Genomic DNA, 26,032 nt, shown 5'->3' on the forward strand with positions numbered 1-26,032 from the left:
AGGCAACAGCAGCTTCATCCCTGCATCAGAGAGACAAATAGCATGTGATGCTAATGACTGGCTTAAGCCTTTGCCCCTGCTGAGAACAGCCACTAGTATGACTTCTAATAAAGGCACCGTGGAATGCTGTTGCATTCCAGCAGTTGCTCAAATGTCAGCCAAAATTAGCCGAACGGGTCCTCTCCCTTTCCTGCCACTCCACTCTCCTGCCTCACATTAGTGCTCCAGAAATGTAACTTGTCCACAAGGTTTTTTCTGAGATAAAAGGCCACTTGTTCAGTATGTAATAGAATTGCCGAGGATGTCCACTCCATAAAATAGGTAGTGGTATTTTTGTGATCTGAAGCGCTTTTCTTCTTTGATTGATACCCCCAGTGCCACACACTCCTCTTGCCCCTTGGAGATGTTGCAATTCTGCCAAGGGACAAAGCAAGGGAAACTATTGTATTTTCTCATCCATTACTTTTTCGGTACAATGCCTGCATGATTTTTTTCCTTGTTAGTATAAATGACACCAAATTATTTCTGGAATTTTAATTGCCAAGCGCAGTGAGTGGGATGCATTGCCTGTGATGATGAATGTTGTTGCCAAGATCACATAGTGACAAAGCCAGGGAACGTGGGATGGAGGAGCTGTGGAGGCTTCCTGTGGCTTACTCATCGTGGTATTTAGGAGCATTGAGGTAAATACACCTTTCAAGGTGTCACAACAACCTGGCAACAGCAAGATGCTCCACAGTTGTGTTTGATGAACAGGAGCTTTTAAATTAGAACCAAATATCTGTTCCACTGTATGTTGAGCTTTTAGCATAGTCAGATGTTGAAACATGTTTTCTTTCAGTTATCACTGTTTGTACAGTCCTGACCCAAAATAATGACTTAGATTTTTATTTCATTGATCCCAATTTGGGAAATTCTTTTGTTAAACATACACATAAACATAAAATATATACAGTAAAGAAGAATATCGGTGAGAATAAAACTAAAAGAAGAATAATGTTCTCAAAAAATATAACTAAGCGTATAAGCATAGAATAACAGCAATTCTTAAAATGTAACTAAATAATATTATATAAACAAGAATAATAACAGCAATTGTTAAAAATATAACTATGCATGTAGTTATAGAATATGTATTATAATATATAATCCATATTATATAATATTATCTAAGTATATAATACAAATACAATATAACTAAGTATATAAACAATTATTAACACCAGTTCTTAAGAGAGAGCGCGTCACAACTATAAACTATATACCAGGAAAAATATGTGCAGATGATAAATAAATGTAAACAATAAACAGTATTGTGCATTATTGCAGTAGTGCAAATAATATGTAACATTGAAATATTGAGGTTTGTGAGGTTGGTAGAGATTAACTGTTTAAATTACTGTTGTACAATGTGATGGCTCATAGCAGGAATGGTTTCCTTAAGCGGTCCTTGTGACAGAGGAGCAGTCTATTGGAGAAGGAGCTCTGGTCCTCTGTCCATGAGGTGGTGAAGAGTAATAAGTAATTACATGCACTGGACTCCTTGATACAATGGAAAAACTCACAACCAAGCATTTGTTATTTGTTATCCATTAGCTGATGTTGCAAAACATTGAACTTTTTGAGTGGTGAGTCACCACAGAGCAATGCTGCGGCTCAATGCTTAATAGCAAATGCTGCCTTAAGACTTTATTGTTAAGATAAAGGTATTGAGGCAGGACCGCAGGACAGAGAGGGAGAGAGGGTTGATGGCCTGTGTCTGTCTGCCATTCCCTCAGCAGCTGTCCCTCTTTACATTCCTGCACCCCATTCTCATTCCTCCCTGTCACCTATCCTCCTCCTCTCTCCTGCCAGCCCGCCTGCCTTGCCAGCTCCTAACCTGCTGAGACCAGCCCTTGATATATTTGGAGAGGGGCCAGGAATGGAGGGGCAGGATGAGTGGCATTTTAATGTGCTTTTGAGATGTTTGGTCACAAGCACTATTGATCACAGTGCTGCACCACACATTCTCACTCCCTCACTGTCCCACAAACCTTCACACTGTCCTGGGCTAGAGGTCTGGCTGTCAGGCAGGGAATGAGTTTCCATGTGGGCTTAGATTAATGAAATGAGGCCTCTGCTGCGGGTGATACAGGGGGTCAGACCATTAAGGAATCTCTGGGATTGGCAAGATTGAGCCTGTCAACTGACTGGACCCTGGCTGACTGATGGACATCCAGGACTGAAGAGAGAGAGGGGTAGCGCGAGAGCAGAAGGGATAGGATATTGGACTGGACACACTGAAATGAAAAACAGAAAAACAGGGAATAGAAATCAGTTTGGAAGACTGTGATTCACCATCCCACAACACTACCTCACCACTGCCACATCTACTCCACCTCAAAAGCAGCATGCATTGTCTAGCAACCATTTTCTTAGTCTCCTACACAGCCTTGTGCCATTCATTCACATCAGGTCTTACTCTAAGTAGTGCAGAGCCAGGAAAATGTCCAGAAGTTGTAAAAATAGGAGCTGGGGATATTTCACAGCCAAGTGAACATGCCCAAAGTGTGTTTTGCTCTCTTACACTTCAACCTGGGCAGGGGGTTTATTTGATGGCCAAAACACTGACATTACAGGGCGTCAGATAAAGCAAGACTCCTAGTGACTGACTTTGTGGATGCATTTGTTCAAATGTGCCAAATGTGTGTACACCGCCACACAGCCACACATACTCACAAACTCATACATAAATGTACAAACAGGAGCATACATTCTAAAATTCCACACATGCATCTTACATTGGGGGACTAGGTAGCAGCTTGGGGCTCTCAGATGTTTGATGAATGAAATGGATTAAACCCCTGTGATCAATATCCTGAGCAAATACAAAGATTATCAGATTAGGATCTGTCCCCCTGCTGCCAAGGGGAGCCAGAGAATACATTAAAATCTGAGGTGCCTTGGCAAGATTCAATTAATCAGGCTACAGGTTGTCTTTTATAATCAATTCAAGATAAGCAGTTGTGTTTTGTTGCATTCAGTTCTGTTGCAGAATGGTCTGGAATAAAGTATTTGCGGAGCATCCACAATGATTTTCTTTTGCTTGAAAAACAAATTGATGCTATCTGAACATAAATGAATGTGAAAATAAACTCAAATAAACTGAATCTTTTGCTTTGTGTGCAATTTTATCTCTTTGTTACTATTTATTGGAAATTTTGTCTAATTATGTTGGTTAAAGCAAAGTTTCAGAATTTTCCTAGCAGAAAAATTTAAGTGATACTGCTTTCCTTGCAGTAAGTAGCCATTGTTCCATTTCTGCTTTGTGCATTGTATTCTTTCCAAAGGTTTAGAAACCACTGCACCTTAACATGGGGCTTGATTTCAAACGACTATTAGCAAATATGGCCAGGTGAGGCAAACAGCTAATTGCGGCCCTCTTATCTGTCCTCTGCAGTGTGTACAGCTGCCCTCTTGCCAAGAAGAGAAAGAGTCTAGACAGACAAACCCTGGAAACCTCCCCTAAGAGAAGCACCTACCTAGATGATATGGACAACTCCACCATGGAGGAGTGCTATGAGACAGATGGAACCGAGGAGATGGACGACAGAGAGGAAGAAGATGAGGACGGAGCAGTAGAGGAGGAGGAGGAAGAGGGAGAAGTGGAGGAGGAAGAAGAGGAGATGGAAGGCTACATGGACTACAACATAGAGCAAGTGGAGCATGAAGAAAGGGAGGGAGAGAGAGGGGAGGGAGATGGTGAAGAAGAGGAGGAAGAAGATGAGGTGGAGGTGGAGCAAGAAGAGGAGGAAGAGGGAGATGAAGAGGGGGTGGAGGAGGCAGAGGAAGAGGGGGAAGCAATAGCAGAGGTGGACTATGGAGAGGAAGAGGAAGCAGAACAGAGTCAAGGGCAAGGTGAGATCACTTTCTAAGCATGTTGTACAGAAACACATTGGATAGATGTTTCAAATGCATTGGATGCACGGCTTTTTAGAATTTTAAAGGAATAGTTCAAGCTTTCAGGAAACGTGCTCATTCATTTTCTGGTGATGATGGGAAGTTCAATAGTACTCATGTTTGTGTGGTAAATTTAGGCAGCTCTTTAACTTAGCTCAGCACAAAGATTGGAAGCAAAGGTAAACAGCCAGCCTTGTTCTGTCCAAAGGTTGCAAAATCAAGAAGCAGTAACGCTAAATCTTAGTATTATTGTGATGTCTTGTTTCTTTAATTCATACAAAAACCAAAATGACAACTTGCCATTTTAATGGGGGTTATGTGCCAGATAATTTCTTGGCTCAGTTGACAGTTACCAGGCAACAAAGTAAACACTTTAGGAAGCTACTGTGCCCAGGCAAGAAATGGTCTGGCACATAAACTCCTGTAAAATGGCAAATTATTGTTTTCACACTTAAGTTTTTGTATGGATTGAACAAACAAGACATAACATGGCAACTAGTTAGTTTTAGAGGTACCAGTAGTTGGATTTTGCTTCCTAACTCTTTTCCCATTTCCAGTCTTTATGCTAAGTTAAGCTAAGTGGCTATTGACTGTAGCTTAGCTATAGTGTAGTATCAGTCTTCTCATGCAACTGTCCACAAGAAAGTGGAAAAACATATTTTCCAAAATACTGTAAGAATTCCTTTAGATATTTCTACCTATCCATTTTAAAATGTTGACATAATTTTCAAGCGCTGCATATGCATATCTGTAGTTTATATTTCCATAACTGGTGGGCCTAAAAAAGTAGTTGGCAGTTGGAGATGATGTTCAAACACTGATTGTGTTTTGCACTGGAATGAGATGAAAGACCCAACACAACATGTTGAATCCAGTATGGCTCTAGCAATGGAATGTGTTATTTCTACAGTGATTGTTTTTTTGTTTTTGTTTTTTTTTTATGTGACTCATTTATTCATTCGTTTACACATTTTAATCACACCTGATTGCACTTTCATAGTGTTTATTGCACTGCAAATGTAAACCCACAAGAAGCTTGAGGAGAGTTGCACTGGTATTGAATTGTTGCCTGCTTTCATCATTTTGCATAGAGCCCTTTTTGGTTGCTAATATTAGCAGGGTCTCCCTTTGCAATTATTTCCGATCAACTGAAACCTTCTGCACAAAATATCAAACCAGATCATTCTAAATTGCTTAAACTAGAGCAATGATTATGTTTTTGCAAGACTATTAACAAACTAATAATTTATAAAACATGAGAATCTTCAGTTGCATGTTGCTTGACAGAATGTAAATCTTAAGATTTGAGCTGTTGACAATTAAAGCAATACTTTAAATATGCCTTCACTGTAGCCATTACACAAAAATACCATCTGGTACCCCGACATGGTCTACACCACATTTGAGAGGTTTCTCTGCAGCAGATGCTGCTTTGCACACCTCCATCACGACTGGACCTGACAGTGCCTTCTAGTGCAATTGAGACTGAAGCTCTGAGAAAGGAGAGTTTTAACCATGTTTGGCATGTAGCTCTACGCACCCAAATTGTTAATGTGGCATCCATGCTGTTATTTTCTGGCAGAATGTAAAAAACATCTCTACAGAATGGTGTTCCTTAGAGGCAATAGCTGAGGCCTTACCCTAACCACTGAGACAGTGGACTTTTGCCATTGTCTCATCAGCCTGTCAAGCTCCCCTGTTTCCATGGGTAGTAGCTGATTACCATGTTTTTTGATAGGTACTGTGGACATGCCACAGTGCATGTTGTGGTCACTGTAGGGTATTCGACATCCTTTTGAATTCTCCAAATCCTTCTCATCATTGAACTCTATAATTATTTATTATTATTATTATTTGCTTTATTAGAAAAGAAAGATTTAACAGCATTCTACAGCATTTCCCCTAGGCAGAAAAATATTTCCACATGCATCATTGCCACATTACCCATATACCCCAAGACAGTGACACTGGATGGTCACTTGGCAGATTCCAATCTCCTACATGTAATAGAGGTGACACTCTGGAGATTCTCTGTGCTTCTCAGTAGCATGCACATCTCTGTAGCTAATCCATAACCAATTCAGGGCATTTTCTCTGCAAGAATATAAGTGGCAAATGTACGCCAATGTGAGCAATGTGCTCTTGGCAGCTCAGGGCAGAAATGTGAAAGGAGAGATTGGAAGTGCTCCAGGAGTAAGTGCTTGAAATTACTGACAGAAGAGGTTCACTAACCTTTTGCAGCCTGTCAGAATCAATTAGGAAAGGAATTCTAAAGATACTGATGATTGAATGAAAAAAGAAAAAGATGAATAGTTACTGACTGGGGTTGCAGATGGAACACCATATTATCGTTCAGATTTTAGACTCTCCTGTAAAAAAAATGCTCTGTCTAATTGAAAGATTTCTCACAGTTTTTTGATTTACACTGCTGAATAATGAACAAAATGTTATCTCATTTGCAGCTATTTACATAATTCTTTAGCAATATCATTATTCATAAGACCTGTGAATATCATTTTCTAAAGAAATCCATGAAAAAAAGGAAAAAATAAGAGCTGCTAAAGATACAGTGCCTGGTTTCATAGATTCTCATTTACCAGAGCATCTTTCTCTGGAACTTTCCCCAACCACTACATTTAACTTCCTGTGCTGATTCACAATTCAGACCACAAACTGCTGTTAAGACTCTCAAAGTAAATTATTAGGGGAAGCAAAGAGTTCCTTATCCAATTTAGAGGAACCAAGCCCAGAAATTTGATTTACTAGTAAAATAGCATGACAGAAATTAAATTACGAGACTTTTGTTCTTCCTTTCCAACAGAGGATGATCGGATGAACAGCCGTGAGGGAGCTGAGGGCGATGGTGGAGGTGGTGGCAACAATGCCAAAACTGGCCCTTTGACGGAGAAGGATGACAACAATAACGATGAGTATGAGAACTATGATGAACTTGTGGCCAAGTCCCTCCTCAACCTGGGTAAAATTGCAGAGGACGCTGCCAACCGAGCCATGACAGAATCTGAGATGAACAGCAACTCTTCCAACAGTGCTGAGGAGGAAGATGATGATGACGAGGAGGAGGAGGAGGAGGATGACGATGACGATGACGATGACGATGACGATGATGATGATGAGGAAGAGGAGGAAGATGACGAAGATGAGGAGGAGGAAGAAGAGGGGGAAGGGGATGAAACACAGAGGGGTGATCTGAGTTTGGACGTTGACAGTGATGTGGTTCGGGAGACGGTGGACTCCCTTAAACTGCTGGCACAAGGTCACGGTGCAGTATTGGCTCACAATTTAGAAGAACAGGAGTTTGAGGATGGTACAGCTGAAAATGGGAATGAGAACGACTGTGCTCACCATGGGGGAAATTCACATAATGGTGGTAATGGACAAGTTAAGATCTCCAGTAACGGACAAATAGAAAACAGCGATGAGGAAGTGTGTCTAAGCAGTCTGGAGTGTCTACGGAACCAGTGCTTCGATCTTGCTCGGAAACTAAATGAAACAAAATCTGCTGACCGAAATGGAGCATCCCAGCAAAATCATTTTTCATGCGTGGATTCCAATCAACAGCCCCAGCATCACACTTACGGGGATTTCCACCACAGCCAAGATCACAGCCGGACGCTTGATCGGAACTATTCTGACATGGACAATCTCATGAAGCTAGAGGAACAGCTGAGCCCACGTTCCAAGGCCTTCTCTAGTTGTGCACAGGGTGAGCGATATCACTCCAACCACCGGGATTTTGATGAGGACACAGCCTCTGTGACATCGGACCGATCAGAAGAAGTATTTGACATGACAAAGGGTAACTTGTCCTTGTTGGAGAAGGCCATTGCACTAGAGTCAGAACGGGCCAAGGCAATGCGGGATAAAATGGCAGCTGAGGCTGCTAGGAGAGACGGGATGAGGTATAACCATGAAGAGCATGGCCCACGGCATGGCTACAGTGTTGAGCGTAAAGCCCGGCTTCCTGATGGTATGAAGAAGCCTTTCTACCATAAAGGTGAGTGGTTCTTTCAAACATGGACTCACAGAGATGCACACCAAGCCTCCACTAGAAACTATATCTGCACAAGTGTGGATATGTTTACCTCATTTAACAAGCTCAAGTAAAATGTATGTCTGCCACTGTTTGGCTCTGCATTCTATCTACCCTGTATTGGAGACGAAACAGCCCACTTGCATTCTGGGAACCTTACCATAACCCCAGGACAAGCTTTTTCAACCAGTTTGGAAATTTGCATTTCGGTAGCAGCGGGAGAGGCAGCAGCAGCTTATGTTGTTAAAATAGGCCAGCATAGAAACATCAGAGGGTAGGCTTGTCAGGCATAAGTAATGGCAATCGTCATGGCCTGTTAGGGCCACAAATCTCATCCCTTCAATGCTGCTTGGGGTAAAGCTGCCTATTTTTAAACTTGTGCAAGCACTTGAGAGAAGAAGCTCCAAAACAGAGACCTTGTATCTTTAGAAAGGATTTATTCTATAGGGAACAATGAAGCTTTTTTATGTTTCTCTTATGACCTACCATTCAGATGGATTCTTACTGATACCACTTGAAAGACTTCACATATATGGATTTTCAGAGAGTACAAAGACTGCAGTATTCCATCGGTGGTAATTGTTATACAGTGTACTGGATATGCTTGTATAAGTACAGAGTAGAGTTACAGTCACACAGATTTTGCAGTGGCATTTACAGTGGTCTGATTTCAAGCTCTCTCATTTCACTCATAATTATATCATCATATCACTTAGTGCATTCAGATTTAGTTACGTTAAATCATTTCCTACCACAATGAAGGTACTAAATGAGACCAACAAACAAGTGCAAGCTAATTCACAGTAGGGTGATATTACACTTTAAATGCCACTCGACTCACAGCAGGTATATATTGCAACTTAAATGTCACACAAATGTTAATTTTAACAAGGCGTCTCTGTCTGGCTAATGTTGGAACAATGAGAGGACACGAGACAGTTGCATCATGATAGCATCTTTCCTCTGGCAAGATAGCAGACACTCGTTGACCAGGGTTCCTGTGTAATTCATAAAACATAGCTTGGTGAGGGAGGGGGGATGGGAGATGGGGGATGGAGCAGTTCAGAGAAGAGCCCAGCTACTTAAGAGAAGCATGAGGCTGAGATGAAAATTGAACAGTATCAGAATGACCGATAACGAACGACAGATCCACTGACTGCACATTAATTATCCAGAGATGGTATGGTAATGGGGGCCATTTGCTATGCAAAGCACAGACCGTCCCCAGCCACAATCAATATCCCCTGCTTTCTAATATGCCTTCTACTTGGCTGCCTCCCTCTCTGCAGTGGAAGCAGGGCAGGCAGAGAGTGCGCAGACATCATGTATCTGTACCTGTGCGCTTGTGCATGTGTGGAAATGGAGAATTATTTCTAACATAGTGTTCAAAACATTATCAGTGTGCCTCAAAAGCCATTATTACACAGTTTACTAACACACCAAGTTCTTTGTCAATGTGAAATTTTCCTGCCTTTGTTGCACTGGTGCTAGGCAGAAGACTCAGACATGACATACCAATATTGTACCAAACTCATGTGCCCCTAATATGACATAGATAGATGACAGCCACAGAGTATAAGGTCCTTTTTTTCTAATGAATGAGACATTGGATTTCATTTGGTGACTAACCTGTAAATGTATGATTAGGCGTGCTCCATCCCACCTCTCAGTTTTGTCCTTTCTGAACTCTTCTACCCCTTCACTTGATTATTCTTTTCATTATTGTTACTCCACAGGTTCTGGTTTATTTTAGTTTGTCAGTAAGTGCCTTAGATTGAGCTGCTAGGTTACACAGGCCTGTAAAATACATTGGTCTGTCTTTCTGTGGTATGGGATAATAGCCACTCCCTTGTCTACTTTGCCAATTCTTGCTCCAGATAAAAGTCTCTGTTAATCAAATGGCTTCAAATTGATTGTACAATCTGAGCACTATGCTCCTATAACTCTGCTATTAAATGGTATTAAAGGTTATTTTTGCTGCTTAGATTTTTCTAATTTTAATTTCAAATGGTAAATTGTAAATGTAAATTGCATCAAAAAGAGCCACAGCATGCTAATTGTAGGAAGAGTGTTTGACCTTGTATGGGAAGAAGTGTTGTAAAGTTAGATGGTAACATCTGCAGAAACATTGCCAGCTGGCACGGCTTGAAGTTGCTGTTTTTTGGTGGTAACTATATCTGATCTAGATTTCAAAGAAATAGACAAACCAGATTTTGGAATAGACACAATCCCATCCTGTGTGCATGTCTGTGCCGTTGTGTATTTGAGCTTAGACTCTCATTGTCACACTCAGGTCAACAAACTGTTGTGAAGGCAATATTTATCATTACTATTATTTTTTATTATTGCATCTTTGTCTTTGCCAATTGTCACTCCATTTCTTCAAATAAGCACAGCCATAAATATTGGTCAAAGAAAAAAAAATACACTTAAAATTCAAATGTTTTTGGTTGCAATACTCAAGGGCATAGATTTTGTTTGAAGTCAGAGGTTCTTGAAACAAAACTGGAAATATTTCCTGCATTTTGCATATTTCCATCAATCTAGAAAATAACATTATCATAAAATCTTCCTTTGTATGAATACAAATGCTGTGTATATTGCTGTAATATTCATATACTACGCATATATAGTTTTCATTGATAGAGACCATATACTCAATTGCAGATAAATATTGTATGGACATCATCTTGTATCATCACTATGAAGATCATTGCATTGTCAAATATTTAACGTGACGCCCAAACTAAGATTTTTGAAAATTTAAGGAGACATGTCACCCTATGCCCCATAGAAATTATGCCCGTAGCAATAGTTAATGAAAAGGTAAGGAAATTCACAACAGACTGACACCTATAAAACCTAAATATACATCTTGTGTTTTACAACATCTGTTCCTTACTTTCAACATAATGTATAACTCCCTTTCATTATGTCATATGCTTTTGTTATTGACCTATGGAATTTTCAACTCAACTTGTAACTTGATATCTGGCAGATATGTTTCCTTTAAACTTATATCTTGAATGACATAGTAGCAGTCCAGCATTTTGTCAAGCGTTATCGTCTCAGATGACTTTCTGCTAACAGATGCTTCACGTGCGGACAAGAAGGAGAGTCGGTGTCCAACACCAGGCTGTGATGGCACAGGTCATGTGACGGGCCTGTACCCCCATCATCGGAGCCTGTCTGGCTGCCCACACAAAGACAGGGTGCCACCAGAAAGTAAGCACTTCAGTCATATACCAGTCAAACACTGGTTTGATTTGCCCAACCCGTTGCCGTCCTTTTTTTGATGTTCATCATCAAAGCCATCAGCATGTTTCCCGAGATCACTGCTTTCTCAGGCTTGTTCTGTGTGCAGTGTACTTGCTGTTGTCATTGCACTGTGTTTGATATTTAGGCTGGGGGTATGGTGAGAGGTCAGATAGAGGTTGCAGCACCACTTGTCTTGTGACCTTGTGCATGGGGCCTTGTTTTTGCTTGCTGATTGCCTGTGAGTTTTGGACTACTTACTTTCGAAATACATTACATTACTTGTTACTGATATTTTGAATGTAATGATTTACTTTACAGTATAAGTGTCTGTGTAATGTGCGACTGATTACACTACTATTGTGTTACTTTCACCAAAATAAAACAAAAGTACAGCTAGCATTATATTTGTCTATATATTACAGTGATATTATAGTTTGTGAAAACTATCTACCATAGTCTGGGCATAACCTGGTCTCTATGGCAGCATTAGTTAAGGCTTACCTTGTGATTAGTGTTGACTTGAGTTTTGTTGGCAAGCTATATCAGACATGTTATTCGTACTTGCATGTCTCATGCAACAGATATTTCTAATCTATGCAGCTCTTTGTGCATCAGTATGCTCCTAAATGCAGAGCTGATGTCCAATAAAAAAGGCATGGGACAAATATATTTATCTCTAATTTGCAACCTTGGTGAAATAGATTGTGCTCCTCTCTGAACAGATCCGGCAGCGAACACGCGCGCACACACACACACACACACACACACACACACACACACACACGCACACGTGCACACATGCGCACACACACACACACACACACTTTGCAGTTTGTTAAGTTTGCAGTTTGCAAAAACAAATGTTACTTTCTAACATTAATACAATAGTGTTTATCACATGTCTGTTCAGAACATGGTGGTTTATGTTCGTGATTGGCATTTTTGTATTGGTTTATAGTTTAAAAAATTAGTGCGGTAGCTGTTACATAGGGTTTTGAAGTTATTATCTCCTGTGTTGAGTATCACAACAAGCGAGAAATTGCTGAGAGCTGCTGAATTCTTGATTGTTAGTGATGTGTTATTGATACAGCACTTGTGGTACTAGCACTGGAATATCAATAGTAGTGTCTTATATGACTTTGTTATTGTCAAACGACTGTACTTAATATAATGCATTACTTTTGAACTCCATCACACTGTTGTCCCCTGGTGTACTGTGGTGGTGAGGTGAGAAAATGTCATGTGGAAATAGTGGTCATGCAGAAATTGATGGGGTGGTGAAAAAGTTGGCAATCAATGACTTACCTGACTGCATGATACTTCATCCTCCTGACTGATAGTGATTAAGAGCATGTGATAATCCCATTCATTGTTTTTCCATCATTGTAGGTGATATATGGATAGCATGCTTCTTCACAGCACGGTTTACTGACACTGGTAACACTGAGCCTGCTTGAGTCATAAATGCCATAAACCCCCTTCATTTATTTGTATTCCGTGCTCAATTAAGTTCTATTTAATAGCCAGGCAGTATCATATCTCTAAGCCACAGATCAAGTGAAGGGGCAATAAACATTAGCCTTGAATGAATAGTGAGTTTTCCATTTAGAGATTTCACCCTGGTCATTTAGTCTCACTCACCTTGTGCAAACTTCTCAATAAAAGCCCTTTTACACGTTTCATTAACTGCAGAGTGAAATCAAGTTATGATCTGCCATGACCCAGACTGCAATCAAAATAAAAGAGGGTATTAATAATGACAAAGAAATTAGTTACCATTAAAGCCAGACTTGTAAAGACCAGCAGTGTCACAGATGATTCGCCGCTCACACAAGGTTCTTTAACTGAGATACTTGTCAAATGACTCAGAGCAGTTGACCTTGATTGGGACCAAGAGCCCCAAATTGGAGTTTGGAAAATTCTGAACGGCTGTGTTCCTCTTCCTGTTCCTCACTTGTGGCTGATTTTTGTGATGATACCACTAATACAGTTTCTGGAATCATCTTTATTCTTTTTTCCCTGATTTCAAAAGTATACTTGAGAATGAAACAAACACACACACACACACACACACACACACACACACACACACACACACACAGAGTGCATTATCAGCCATTTAGTGTCCAGTCACCATTCTCCTGCATGTGGGGAAGATTCAGCTATGGTCAAATCTTTCTCTCCTATTAACACATTTGCAGCCCTGAATGGACAATGTATTATTAATGATGTAGCTTCATTTAATTGGGAAATCATACAGTGCAAGCAGACTGTTCTTTGGGAAATGTGAAAAATGATGATTAAATTATATCTCAAATTCATTAATACTCAGTGCTGTTTGCTCATCATAGCTCTTTTCTGTAGAATGCTAAAATATTTAATCAGCTCAAATGGGAGCCTTTGTCTTTAAAATGAATTATCTTTGTGACATACAAGGCAATTGGAGCCACATTGCTTCCTACTTGCTTCTTTGTATTTTTCTTTTCCTCAGCATCCTTATAGGTTTGTACTGATCTGTGTTCACTGAATTGGGCCCAGTACTTCAATTTCTTGCCATTCTAACTGTGTCTTTGCAGAGGACAGGGCATAAGTGGGATATGCATAATGTACTGGCTTGTGGTAGAGCTTTGTCCAATTACCTGCACCAAACACCAATTAGTATGTAATGGAAGGAGGCTGGTGAGGGGTTAAAGTTTAAGGGGGTGATAATGATGAAGCTGGTGCCATTAGGGATTGGCCCTGTGTGCTAGACAACCCTTCACCATGCATGCGGTGCCCTGACGGCTCCTCGTGGACATACATAGATCATTAATCTAATTGGCTGGTTGCCAAGGGGATCTGAGACAGTTATGGACTGTTTAAATAGTAAATGGTATTGAAAACTGCGCTCTCTCCCTAACAACATGCAGATGATGCAAAGCTCACTCTATCAAGGAGCTGTATTCCATCTGTCTGCTTCTTACACTGATTTCAAGACTTGTGTTTTGCATGATTGCTAGCTGTTGGTTGCTCTGCTCTCTGCATGCCCAAAATTTCCTTCCATTTCTGTCTCTTGCAGGCTTTGTCCTGTTAAACTTAAATGACATCTTTTTATTCATGACTATCCCTATTCCATGAATACTAATTTGAAAGGCCTGGATAAGTGGAAGCAATGTGGTGGGAAACCTTGCCTGCCCTCTGAAACTAGTGTTCATTAAAATGAAAAAGAGGTCATTTGGGTTCATAGAGACTCATTTCTTAATGATGTTTATAATGCCAAGCTCCTCACACACTAATAGAGCTCATGCGTGATTGTAAGGGGCTCCTAACCTTCCCTGTCTTTCATTCCTATCTCCTGTCTGTATGAAGTTGTGGCTATGTATGAGAATGTTCTAAAGTGTCCTACTCCTGGCTGCACGGGACGCGGTCATGTCAATAGCAACAGAAACTCCCACAGGAGGTAAGTGACAGCCTGCCTATATGAACTTGGCACTGTCTGTGCTGCACCCTGCTTTTTCACCATGGGATTTAGCTATTATCCTGATTTTCTTTGTTTCTTTTTTTCATTCTCAATTTTTTCCCCACATCATCTTTTTGTTTAGGTTTTGTTAAACCCATTTTTTTTATTTACATTGTTTTTTGTGTGGAAAAGTATAGTGTTCCTTATGATGTTGGCAGAAGGAAATAATTAAAATTGTTCAGCTGCTTAACAATGCCATAGTTTATCTGAGACTGATTAGAATGCAGCAATTCACACCTTGCACAGCATAAATGATTTATCAGCTTGTGGTGAAAAAGGCATCTATCAGGTGCAAGTTAGGAGAGAGAACCTGAAATAGCAGGGTGCTCTTGCCAGTGCTGTCAGACGGGGTGAGGTGACAGTGAAAGAAGAGTGTCACCCACAGCAGATGCTCAGGGAGTCGGGCATAGCAGCAGCCATTAGCACCTTTCTGCCACTCAGGCAGGGTGACAGGAGAGGTGCAGACCTGGGAGGACCAGAATGCCTCCATGCACATGGACTCACTCAGTAAACTTTCACTTTTATTGGAAAGACCTGATATAAACCTCCACATACTACCACACATTTCGCAACCTGATACATACTCTACCCCAGCACACATTCATGCATCTCTGATGACAGGTGCTCATGAACACATCTCTATGCTAGCTTCAGGCCATTGTCAAAGATAATATTTTCACTATGGCCTAGCACACTGCAGCTGACAGACTGGATGGAGAATAATGGGGATAAGTATAACAACATGAACTTTTGGTCAGTTACTTGTCAGGAGCAAGTTTTACAGCCCTAAATTCTATCTGACCAGACTATAGGTGTAGTTCTGCAGAATATACATTAAGACACATTTGTCTATATGGGAATATCTTTACGTCACTCAGCCAGAGACATGCAAGCTGTTGCCAGTTTTGTTGTTATTGAAAGTGATGAAAATGAATGCTTTTGCATTGACACTGAGACTGAGACTCTCTGAGCTATAGTCAGGTATTTTCAAACTGGTAAAAATTTGGATTGATTGGCCAACAGACAGATGTGTACTGTTTTTAGACTGGCAGACCACCTGACCAGTATTTTAACAAGTCAAACATTTTACAGCATGAATGTTTAATGTAACTTTTTCACCTATCAAATTCTTAGATGCATGTTCCACTATGCCACTACAGTCACTTTCTCATTTCAGTCTGTCAGGATGTCCTATCGCTGCAGCTGAGAAACTGGCCAAAGCCCAGGAGAAGCACCAGAGCTGCGATGGCTCCAAGTCCAACCAGGCCTCTGACCGAGTCTTAAGGTAGAATTCACTCTTCACTTTCATCTAATATCATGTATGATGACATGCTCTGTTGGAGTGAGCCAATATATGGGATGAAAAGAATGTGGCATAGATACATACATATAAGCTTATAGTGCACAGTCTGTCCATATACGGTCTTTTGTCAGAAAAATGTTACATCCATCACTCCAAAAAAGTTAGGATGCTGTGTAAAACAGAAACAAAACAGAATGGGATCATTTGCTAATCCTTTTTGATGTGTACTCAATTGAAAACAGTACAAAGACAATATATTTGATGCTTTACCTCATCAACCGCATTGATTTTTGTAAATATATGCTTACTCCAACTTTGATGCCAGCAACACATTTCAAACAAGTTGGGACTGGGACAACAAAAGACTCGGAAAGTTGTGTAATGCTCAAAAAACACCTGTTTGGAGCATTCCACAGGTAAACAGGTGATAGTATGATTGAAACATATGATTGTATAAAGGATATCACTACATGTACTTGGGGACACTTTGTAAAACCATTGTTGGTAAACAGTTCATTTGCAAATGATTGCATTCTGTTTTTATCTGTATTTTACACAGCGCTTGAGGTTTTAGATGAAGAATAGATGATCATTCACTGAAAGGACATACAAATGTAGATTTTATGCTAAGGTGTATTGACTATAATATAATAGCACATACAGAACTGTTATTTGGTCACATTGGAATGTTTTGTTCTTTTCCCCTGCATTTAGTAAATCTACTGAGATTTTAAGTGCCCCCTTTCTGTTTTATGTTTATGTTCTCCTGTCCTGTGAGAACACTTCCAAGACGCTGCATCTTCATTTTTGAAGGCAAATCTCTTTATCAGATTTTAACAAAATTGCCCTCATTTATTATAGTGAAGACAAAGCTTTTTGAATGAGAATTTCTTTGATACTCATGAAAATGGAATGATGGAAAGTTATGAAAAGTAATTAAATTAAATTTTATATTTATCTAACTGAACATCAACAGCATAACATCCTACAATTCATTTTTTTCCTAGTCTTAGGTTGAGGATATGAATGCATATCAAATGATAACAGCATCCTGTGAAGGAATGCAGAAATTCAATTTTGATTGTTTTTTATTGACTAGATATGAAAAACTCTTGGAGCAGGGTTCTTTTTTGTAAAGCAGAAGGAAGTAAACATCCATGCTATTGCATATAAAAGGGATGCCCACACCTAAATCATCCCACCATCCACAAGCATCATCCTCCATATTCTAATCCATAACAGTCTGCACCTCCCCTTGCATCTGCCCATTTTTAACCAAATCCCAAGTTCCCTCTTCCTACCCTGGGCAATGTTGAAGTGCCTCGGTCCAACTTCCACCCCCTCGTCATTTATTTTCCAGGCCTATGTGCTTTGTCAAACAACTGGACTATCCACAATATGGTTACAAGAACAATATTTCCACCAGCACACCCCGCTCCAACCTGGCCAAGGAGCTGGAGAAGTACTCCAAGACGAGCTTTGACTACAGCGCCTTTGATGGCAGTAACAACCACCAAGTGTATGGGAAACGGGTCATCGCACCCAAAGTTCACGGACAAAGAGACACCTCCCCCAAAGGATATGATGGTACATTTTACAGCAAGATAAAATTGGCCAAAAATTGGCTTTTATTTCCAATAGACATTCCCATGGCATGTTTTTCATCTCTCCCATGGTAAACTGTGACTGTTATGATTGTTGCTCAAGATTTTGTAAACTCATAACTGAACACACACAATTATAAAAAGGTTCCTTTGATCTGTATCAAGCATAAAAAATTCTGGGTAACAAATATTTTGTGGAATCTTCTATGGTATATAATTTTACATGTGGATGACTGTCAATTAAAATACCAAATCTTATTGACCATTAATGTGTTTTTTTTTTTTGTTTGTTTTTTTTTCAAGGCTTTTAAGGTTTGTGTAACTATAAAAGTTTGGTAGAGAACACGGTCTTCTTCTTGAATTTCTTTGATGTGTCCCACAGCCAAACGTTACTGCAAGAACTCCAGCTCGGCCAGCAGCACCACCAGCACCTACGCTCCCAGCAGTAGTAGCAGCAGCATGAGCTGTGGAGATGGAGGAGGGGGCACAGGAGGAGGCAGAGGGGGTGGGGGCAGCAGCGCCAGCAGCACCTGTAGCAAGAGCAGCTTTGACTACAGTCATGACATGGAGGCAGCCCACATGGCGGCCACAGCCATCCTCAATCTGTCCACCCGCTGCCGGGAAATGCCCCACGGCATGGGGGGGAAACCCCAGGACCTGTGCTCTCAGGTAGGAGGGATGCGAAAGGTTCATTTCATCCTGTTATTGGAATCTAAATGGCAAAAGAAAAAAAAATAACATCGACAGGTGTAAACATCATTATACAACTTCTGGTGAGTTCCTGGTTTGGTTGAGCAGGACACTCTTATTTTGTTAATGAAAGGAAGTTACAAACATCACCTGATTTGACACCATTGCCTCCTATGACTGCGTTCACTACATCTCTGTGAGACTTTGACTTCTTGCTGCAGTCAAAAACAGTCCACTGACAGATTATCTCTTTGCGTCCGTCATTATACTAATGCTGGTACTGAAAACTGACAAAGACAGCAAGATATCTGCTGAGTACATACACAGTTACACACACACACACACACACACACACACACACATACATACTATTAAAGATCTGGGGCTGTGTGTTACACTCAAGGCTCAGCAGGGCAGTTTTTTATTTTCATCTGGGGATCAGATAGGAGCAGGATGAAGCGCCGTTTGACACGGTGTGAGCCCAGTGTGTCATTTCTGAGGAGATAAGGTGACGATGTTCCCATATTATTATCTGCAACCAGATGCTGAGCTGGAAAATGGGGGCCAGAAACAGAGCGCACAGCAGAGGGCTAATGCTGGTTTAATGCTAATGTTGACATCAGACACAGCCAGGGAATGGGAATGAGGGTGATAGAATTGAGAATAAAGAGAGCAACAAAAGCTTTGCTGCTGGGAGGTTTCTAAATGCCACAGAGCAGAAGGAAAGGAGAGTAGTAGATGGTACAGAAGATGAGAAAAGTTCTGAGGAAAAAAGAGGGATGAACAGAAGAAAGGGGGAGAAAGGATAAAAGCCAAAAGCAACCTGCCTCCAAAGAAAAGTGGAATGCAATGAACTTGGCTAGAAAAAACGCCTGAAGCAGTAGGGACTTCCTCTGGTCTCACCTCATTTCATTGTCTGTCCTTCTGCTCCGAGGCCAGACGATCAGGATGCTCTCAGGGCAGGATGGGACGGGAGACTTCAGAGGGTTTTTTTCTTCTTCTCTGTCTTTCATCTCAACACCTCACCTTATGGCACACACTGTTCTTTCCTGTGACTGAATGAACACACGCATGCATGCACACACACACGCGCGCACACACACACACACACACACACACACACACACACACCTTTTTCAGCCCATCTATTTGCCTGTTTCTGTTCTTTCTCATGATTACCACATGTTTTTGGTTAAATTAGTTGCTTTACTACATTTTTCATGTGCCATTTCTACCTTCTAGGCATGTACATGTAAGTTCAAGAGACCTAACACTTGTGCACTAGCTCAATTCCATTGCTTGCTTTCACACTCAGCATCTGACATAAACAGCAAATAAAGGCACACAGGCATAATACACACACAACAGTTTATTTTTAATGTAATTATTTCCCATTGTTACTAGATTCCAAAGTATTCAAAAAATATATAGAAGTAATAGTATCAATTTATCACATTATAAGAAAGGTTTGTTTTAATGTGATACTGTGATTTTGTGAAGTAACAAGAAATCTTTGTGATATACCAAGTTATAAGTTGGGATCACAACAAAAAATTCTTGTAAAAGCTTAATAACCTGCTATGTTGTAACAAGAAAATATGAAAAATATAACTTGAAAAGAATCAAAACTTTTCTCAATACAACCACAAATTAAGCAGATTTATTTTGTCGTGGTGCCAGCAATATGCTGTCATATGTATTTCAAATATATAATCCAATTCCAGTAGTTATAATGTAATGTAATGTAAAAGATAAAATTAAAACTATGACTTTATATTTTGACTTAAAATGTTAAGAAAAGACAGTACAGTTAGTAGGCTAATGAGTATAAAGTTTTAAATCCACAGCTTTAGCGAGGCTGTATTTCCCTGAGCAAAGCTGGTTCAGATTCCATGAATTTCCTAACATTTTGCCAAAATAAGATCATCTTGGTGTCATCATACTGCAGTGAACTCTAATACATAAACAGGCACCCACAAATGTTTGTCAAGTTGGAAAAACAGCAACATTTTTAAAAAATGGAGCCAAACTTCAAATACTAAGTGAAGAGGAGGAATGAAATGGTGAGCACAGAGAGAAGGAGACAGCACAGTGAAGAGAATAGATAAGGCCAGAGAGGAAGACAGGACATGAAAAAACAACCAAAACCCAAAAATGATGTGGCAAGATTTAGCAAATGACCTCATGCTCTGGCAGCCTTCCTCCCAGCATCTCCAAAGCAACAGAGGTCAGGGCTTGCCAAGGGGGTCAAAGCAAGAAGGGGTGGTCTCTAATGAAGGGATGGTCTCTAATGACAGAGGAGGGGTGATCCTCACATATCATCCTCATTAATTCAATATGAAGGAGTGGGTCACATCAATTATCTATCTATCTATCTATCTTTTATACTTGTAGAGGATACAAATACCTAAGTGTCAACCTGGACAACAAACTGGACTAGACCAGGAGCTCTGCGGCTCTCTTCAAAAAGGGCCAGAGTAGGCTCTTTTTCCTGAGGAGGCTCTGGTCCTTCAATGTCTGCAGCACCATACTACAGATGTTTTATGAGTCTGTGGTGACTAGTGTCACTTTCTATGCTGTGGTCTGATAGGGCAGGGGCTTGAAGGTGGTTGACACCAACAGACTCAACAAACTGATCGAGAACGTCAGCTCAGTCCTGGGAGGAGGATGTTGTCAAAACTCCTCTCTATTATGGACAATATCTCCCGTCCTACTGTACATATTGTTCTGATCAGCCTGAGAAGCACATTCAGCCAGAGACTCAAAGTGACCAAGTGCTCCAGGGAACACCACAGGACATCCTTCCTTCCGGTGGTCATTCAGCTATTTAACTCCTGCCTTTCAGCCAGAGGTGTTGCAAGGGTCTCTTGGGGCTCCAAGCAAGAAATCCCTGGGGCCCCCACCCCACCTGTACATGCCGCAAAAATTTGTTTTTTGCACACATAAATGCACAATTTCCAGGACATTTGAGATATTTTGTCCCCATTTTTCATGGTCATATCGTAATATTCCTTTTTGAATCTACGTGGATTTTTGTCTGTATTCTGGGGGAAAATGATATCTTTCACCTGCATAGGCCCCCTTGTTACCATTTGGCACAGTTCAGTATGGCTTAGGACACATGGCCATTGTGCAGGGTCTTCTGAGATCAAATCATTTGGGCATGACACATCATCTTCTTCACTTTCGGGTCTTGATGGAACTGATGACAAAAAAACAACAACAACAGGGTATATTATTATAAATAATTTTAAAGAGCATGGGCTGATCATCTGTCTCTGTTGTATCTTCCTGCTCATGTAAGGCAGGAGGTAGGGGAGCTGTTGTGCTGCTGGAGGTGGATGTTGATGGAACTGATACAAAAAACAATAACAACAACAACAGGGCATATAAGAATCTTTAAGGGCAGGCATATGATTATGTATTTACACAGCACTTTCTACTACTACTACTTTAAGGAATACTTAACTTACAGTTTTCATTATCAGTCTTGTATTTCTACAGCCCCATTTCCAAAAAAGTTGGGACATTGTGTAAAATGTGAATAGAAACAGAATGTGATGATTTGCAAAACATTGAAACCCCATTTAATTGAAAATAGCACAAAGACATGTCACATGTTGAAACTGAGAAATGTATTTTGTTTTATTTTTTATTTATATCCTCATTTAGAATTTGATGCCAGGAACATGTTTCAAAAAATTTGGGGCAGTGGAAACAAAAGACTGGAGAAGTTGTGAACTGCTAAAAGAAGAAAACATCTGGTTGAACATCTCACAATTGATTATGGTAACTGGCAACAATTTAGGAATAAAATGAATAAAAAGAGCATCCCAGAGAGGCTGAGTCTTTCTAAAGTAAAGATGGGGAGGAGTTCACCACTCTATGACAGACTGCATTGGCAAATAGTGCAACAATTTAAGAACAATGTTTCTCAATGTAAAATTGCAAGGTATTTGGGGATTTCATTGTCTGCAGTGCATAATGTCATTAAAAGAGTCAGAGAATCTAAAAAATTCTCTATATGCAAAGGACACGGCCAAAAACTAATATTGGATGGCCGTGATCTTCAGGCCCTCATGCAGACAGCTCTCAGTTCATTGCTGCATCCACAAATGCAAGTTGAAACTCTACCATGCAAAGAGGAAACCAAAGAGGATATAATTTTCACAAAACAATGAAATGTCTTAGTTTCAGCTTTTGATGCTGTCTTTGGCCTATTTTCAATTGAATATGGGGTTTCAGTTTTTGCAAATCATCACATTCTGTTGCTACTTATATTGTGTCTCACCTTTTTTGGAGGCAGGGTTTCTTATCAGCATTATCTTCATTGTACTTAATATTTATTATTATTATTATGATTGTTGTTGTTGTTGTTGCTGCTGCTGCTGCTGCTGCTGTTGTTCATTTATTTAGTTTTTTATTTATTTGTTTATTTAAGGCTTTCTGATTTTGAATACAATGGTTGACAAGCAGAGAGTGGTCCGCTGACCATATTCAGAAAGAACATGGCAGCACTCTATGAGGCATGGGCCTTTGGAGTGTTTTTGTTGCTCCTACAGCCCTCTCTCATTTTGTACTCATCTTTTACCTCCTTCTCTCTCTTTTTCACGCTGCTAGCAAAACCTACAAGTGAACAGTTGGTGGAGTTTTAATACTGGCTGTGTGTTTGATAGAAGCAGACACCTATGATATGATGAACAGTCCTTATGTTGGCACTCCACAATCTCTGTGTTTGTTCAGCATGATTCCCAAATTCTTCATAATACCTTTTACTATTCATCATGAGATTTTTTTCTCCACAGACTAAGGATCCAGCAGCAATAGTATTTTTTGACCCTTATTTCTACTATTAATTCCTTGGTTCAGCCACAGTTCTTGCAGTATCCATGCCCAGTCCTAAATCTATCACCTTGTGCGTTTAAGTCACTGTGCGTCACAGAGGTTTTGGCTTCAGATACTAGGAGAATCCACCCCTAGGGACAGTGTCAGCTGGAATTAGCATTAAAGCAGACTTGACTACTTATGAAAGGGAGTGAGGAAGAGCGAGGAGATGAGAAAAGGGAGTCAAAGAGAGGGATATTAATGAGAGCAAGGACCAAACACTTGCACATTCCTACCAAAACATGATTCTTACAGGAGTGGGACTCTTTTTGTATATACAGTCCATGCCAGATTTAGATTAAATAATAGACATGTGTCTATAGATATGCAGATACAAACCCACACTCAGTGAAAGCTTTAGTGAGCAGTCAGTCTTGTTGGATGTCATCCACATTGTTCCAGAGCACAGTCTTGTTGTGCCTCTATTTTTGGGTTTGTAGCAGTCAAGTTCCACTCACTGCTGCTCATCACTGCTCACAACCATACCCCTAACCCTCAGCCCCTGCCCTCCTGTGATGTCCATTCACATTAGCCTCTCTCTCTCTCTCTCTCTCTCTCTCTCTCTCTCTCTCTCTCTCTCTCTCTCTCTCTCTCTCTCTCACACACACACACACACACACACACACACACGCACACACACAAAGTCATGCACAGAACACAGTAGAGATCATAGCCGGATGGAAGGAAAGAGAGAAGCCGAGAGAGAAAGAGAAAAGGAGTAGTTCACAGAGGGATGCACTCGTCCTTGAGATGACCTCTTCTTTTGACCCTTTTATGACTGTAATACAACTTTGTTACTGTACACTGCAAGTGTCTAATGTTTCATCCTAGACAGTGTTGGGCAAAAAATAAATTGAAATATTGTTTAAGGTATTTGGACTGTAGATGTTCTTCATTCGTCTTTTCAGACATCTTAAAAAATTCACAAGTAAAACACATCACTGCAGGAAGAGATAATTCAAACACTTTTCATGTACTTCTTTAGTATTCACCATGTATTCAGCTGTTTTTGCCCAGCTCTGATCCTAGAATATGAATATGTTTGACTGTCATTTAATCAGAAACTCTCTCTTTTTTATCCCTTTCTCTCCACCCTGCTGCCTTATGCTCTGTGCACTCTTTTACCCTTCCACATAACCATCTTACTGAAAACACACAACTCAACACACACACACACACACACACACACCCATCTGTCCACATATACTGACCTAACTGACTCTCCACACACATATGCATGACCAAAAACCACACACACATACACATTCCAGAGTCCTGGTCTAGATGTTGATGAGAATGGTACACTGGACCTGAGTATGAGCAAGCGTCTGTGCAGCGGTGGCAGTGGTGGAGGGGACTCGGTGCTCACCCCTCTAGAACCCATGTCACCCCAGAGGCAAGCTGCCCTGCTGGGCTCCCGCTGCTACAGCATGGGGGACACCGCTGACTGCTGGGACCTGCCTGTAGACTACACCAAGATCAAACACATAGATGAGGACGAGAAAGAGGTAAAGGGAAAATGACAAGGATGATGTTGGAAATTCACTTGACCACTAATGTCTGGTTGTGACCAGACAAATTAGAAATTATGTTATATAGTATTTTTTCAGGAGGGAGGATAGATCACAGCCACAACTTAATCATTCAGTATCTTTATAGATGGATAAAGGTTGAATCACCTGAAAAAGATCACATCATGCTATATGAAGCAGAATGTCACATCATTTTTATTCATACAAACATTTTGTTTTTGAACCTATAATGCTTCTCTCCTCTTTGCCTGGGAATGTTCCATCCTTTAAAATTTTCATGATGATGCTGTAACTGAGACAGAAATTGTGAAAAGTGAGAGAAGAGCAATACACAAATGTTAGATAGTTGTGATGTTATGATGTTGACAATAATTATATAATTATAAAGCAGTGGTACATGATAGTTTGTGGTTTTGGAAGCTGACAGACAGTACAGTTGGCAGGTGTCACTTTTACTGTCTATTCAGTGTGTCTCAGCCTAATTATTTCCCTCCAAGCTGATTCGACACTGTCTCCAAATCAAATACTTGCATTGCTGTCTGATTGTCTGCCTCATTGATATATGGTGAAGCAGTAGAAAGTTATATTAGGGATTTTTGATGGAAACCTAATGAATCTGCATGTTGATTGATCTCAGTATTGCCATGCACAGCCTATTGGTATCGTGTTCTTTGCATGCTGGTTTTCTGTTTTTACATTTCGCTCCTCTCCAAAATGAATTATGCAAAGCAGCACCTTGGGAGGGAATCGGAATAGCTCATCTCATCAAAGAACTGCTGGAAATCAATGCACCACCGCTGGGTGTGCCTGTCGTTGTGTACAGGCACTTGCATGTACAGCACATGAGCCTCTGTTCCGTGCCTCTCTATGTGAATATTCAGATGAGAGTCTGAGTCTGTACCACTGTCTCTTTGGGAATGTGTCTGCCGCATATGCAAGTTCCATCCCTAGCCTACTTTCTGCTGCATTTCTGAATGTATGCATGGGTCGTTCTCCTTCCTGCCTGCCTCTCAGCCTGCACTCCCTTTAATTGGAGAAGCTTGCTGGCTGACCCAGCATCACACACTCCAAGATAGCTTGAGTGCTGGCTAATTTGGGCTGTATCTGGACCTGTCTCTTTATGGGCATTACTGTACATACACTGCGACCATGGAAAAAGGAAGGGGAATTTAAATCACCAGCTGTCATGCCCTGGCTGCATGCACTGCAGACAAAGCACAGCCCCACATAACACAGCCAGCAGCAGTGTGACACTGCCTCACAGTGCCATCT

General features: G+C 40.6%; 1 protein-coding gene across 17 annotated transcripts in view; it reads left to right on the forward strand.

Moving 5' to 3' along the window:
- The window catches only part of myt1lb (myelin transcription factor 1-like, b), a 139,271-nt gene that overhangs the window by 97,323 nt on the left and 15,916 nt on the right, over window positions 1–26,032 (forward strand). For 11 of the 17 annotated variants that reach the window (XM_076748629.1, XM_076748625.1, XM_076748632.1 and 8 more), the window contains 8 exons: window positions 3,440–3,897; window positions 6,761–7,954; window positions 11,081–11,215; window positions 14,597–14,687; window positions 15,925–16,032; window positions 17,411–17,637; window positions 18,037–18,323; window positions 24,500–24,736. In XM_076748629.1, coding sequence (XP_076604744.1) covers window positions 3,440–3,897; window positions 6,761–7,954; window positions 11,081–11,215; window positions 14,597–14,687; window positions 15,925–16,032; window positions 17,411–17,637; window positions 18,037–18,323; window positions 24,500–24,736 — 2,737 coding nt within the window. The remainder of the gene's footprint in view (window positions 1–3,439; window positions 3,898–6,760; window positions 7,955–11,080; window positions 11,216–14,596; window positions 14,688–15,924; window positions 16,033–17,410; window positions 17,638–18,036; window positions 18,324–24,499; window positions 24,737–26,032) is intronic. The other 6 variants (XM_076748631.1, XM_076748636.1, XM_076748639.1 and 3 more) reach the window with 2 other exon arrangements.

The sequence above is a fragment of the Chaetodon auriga genome, chromosome 14 (genome assembly GCF_051107435.1).
Source record: "Chaetodon auriga isolate fChaAug3 chromosome 14, fChaAug3.hap1, whole genome shotgun sequence".
Classification (NCBI taxonomy): Eukaryota; Metazoa; Chordata; class Actinopteri; order Chaetodontiformes; family Chaetodontidae; genus Chaetodon; species Chaetodon auriga.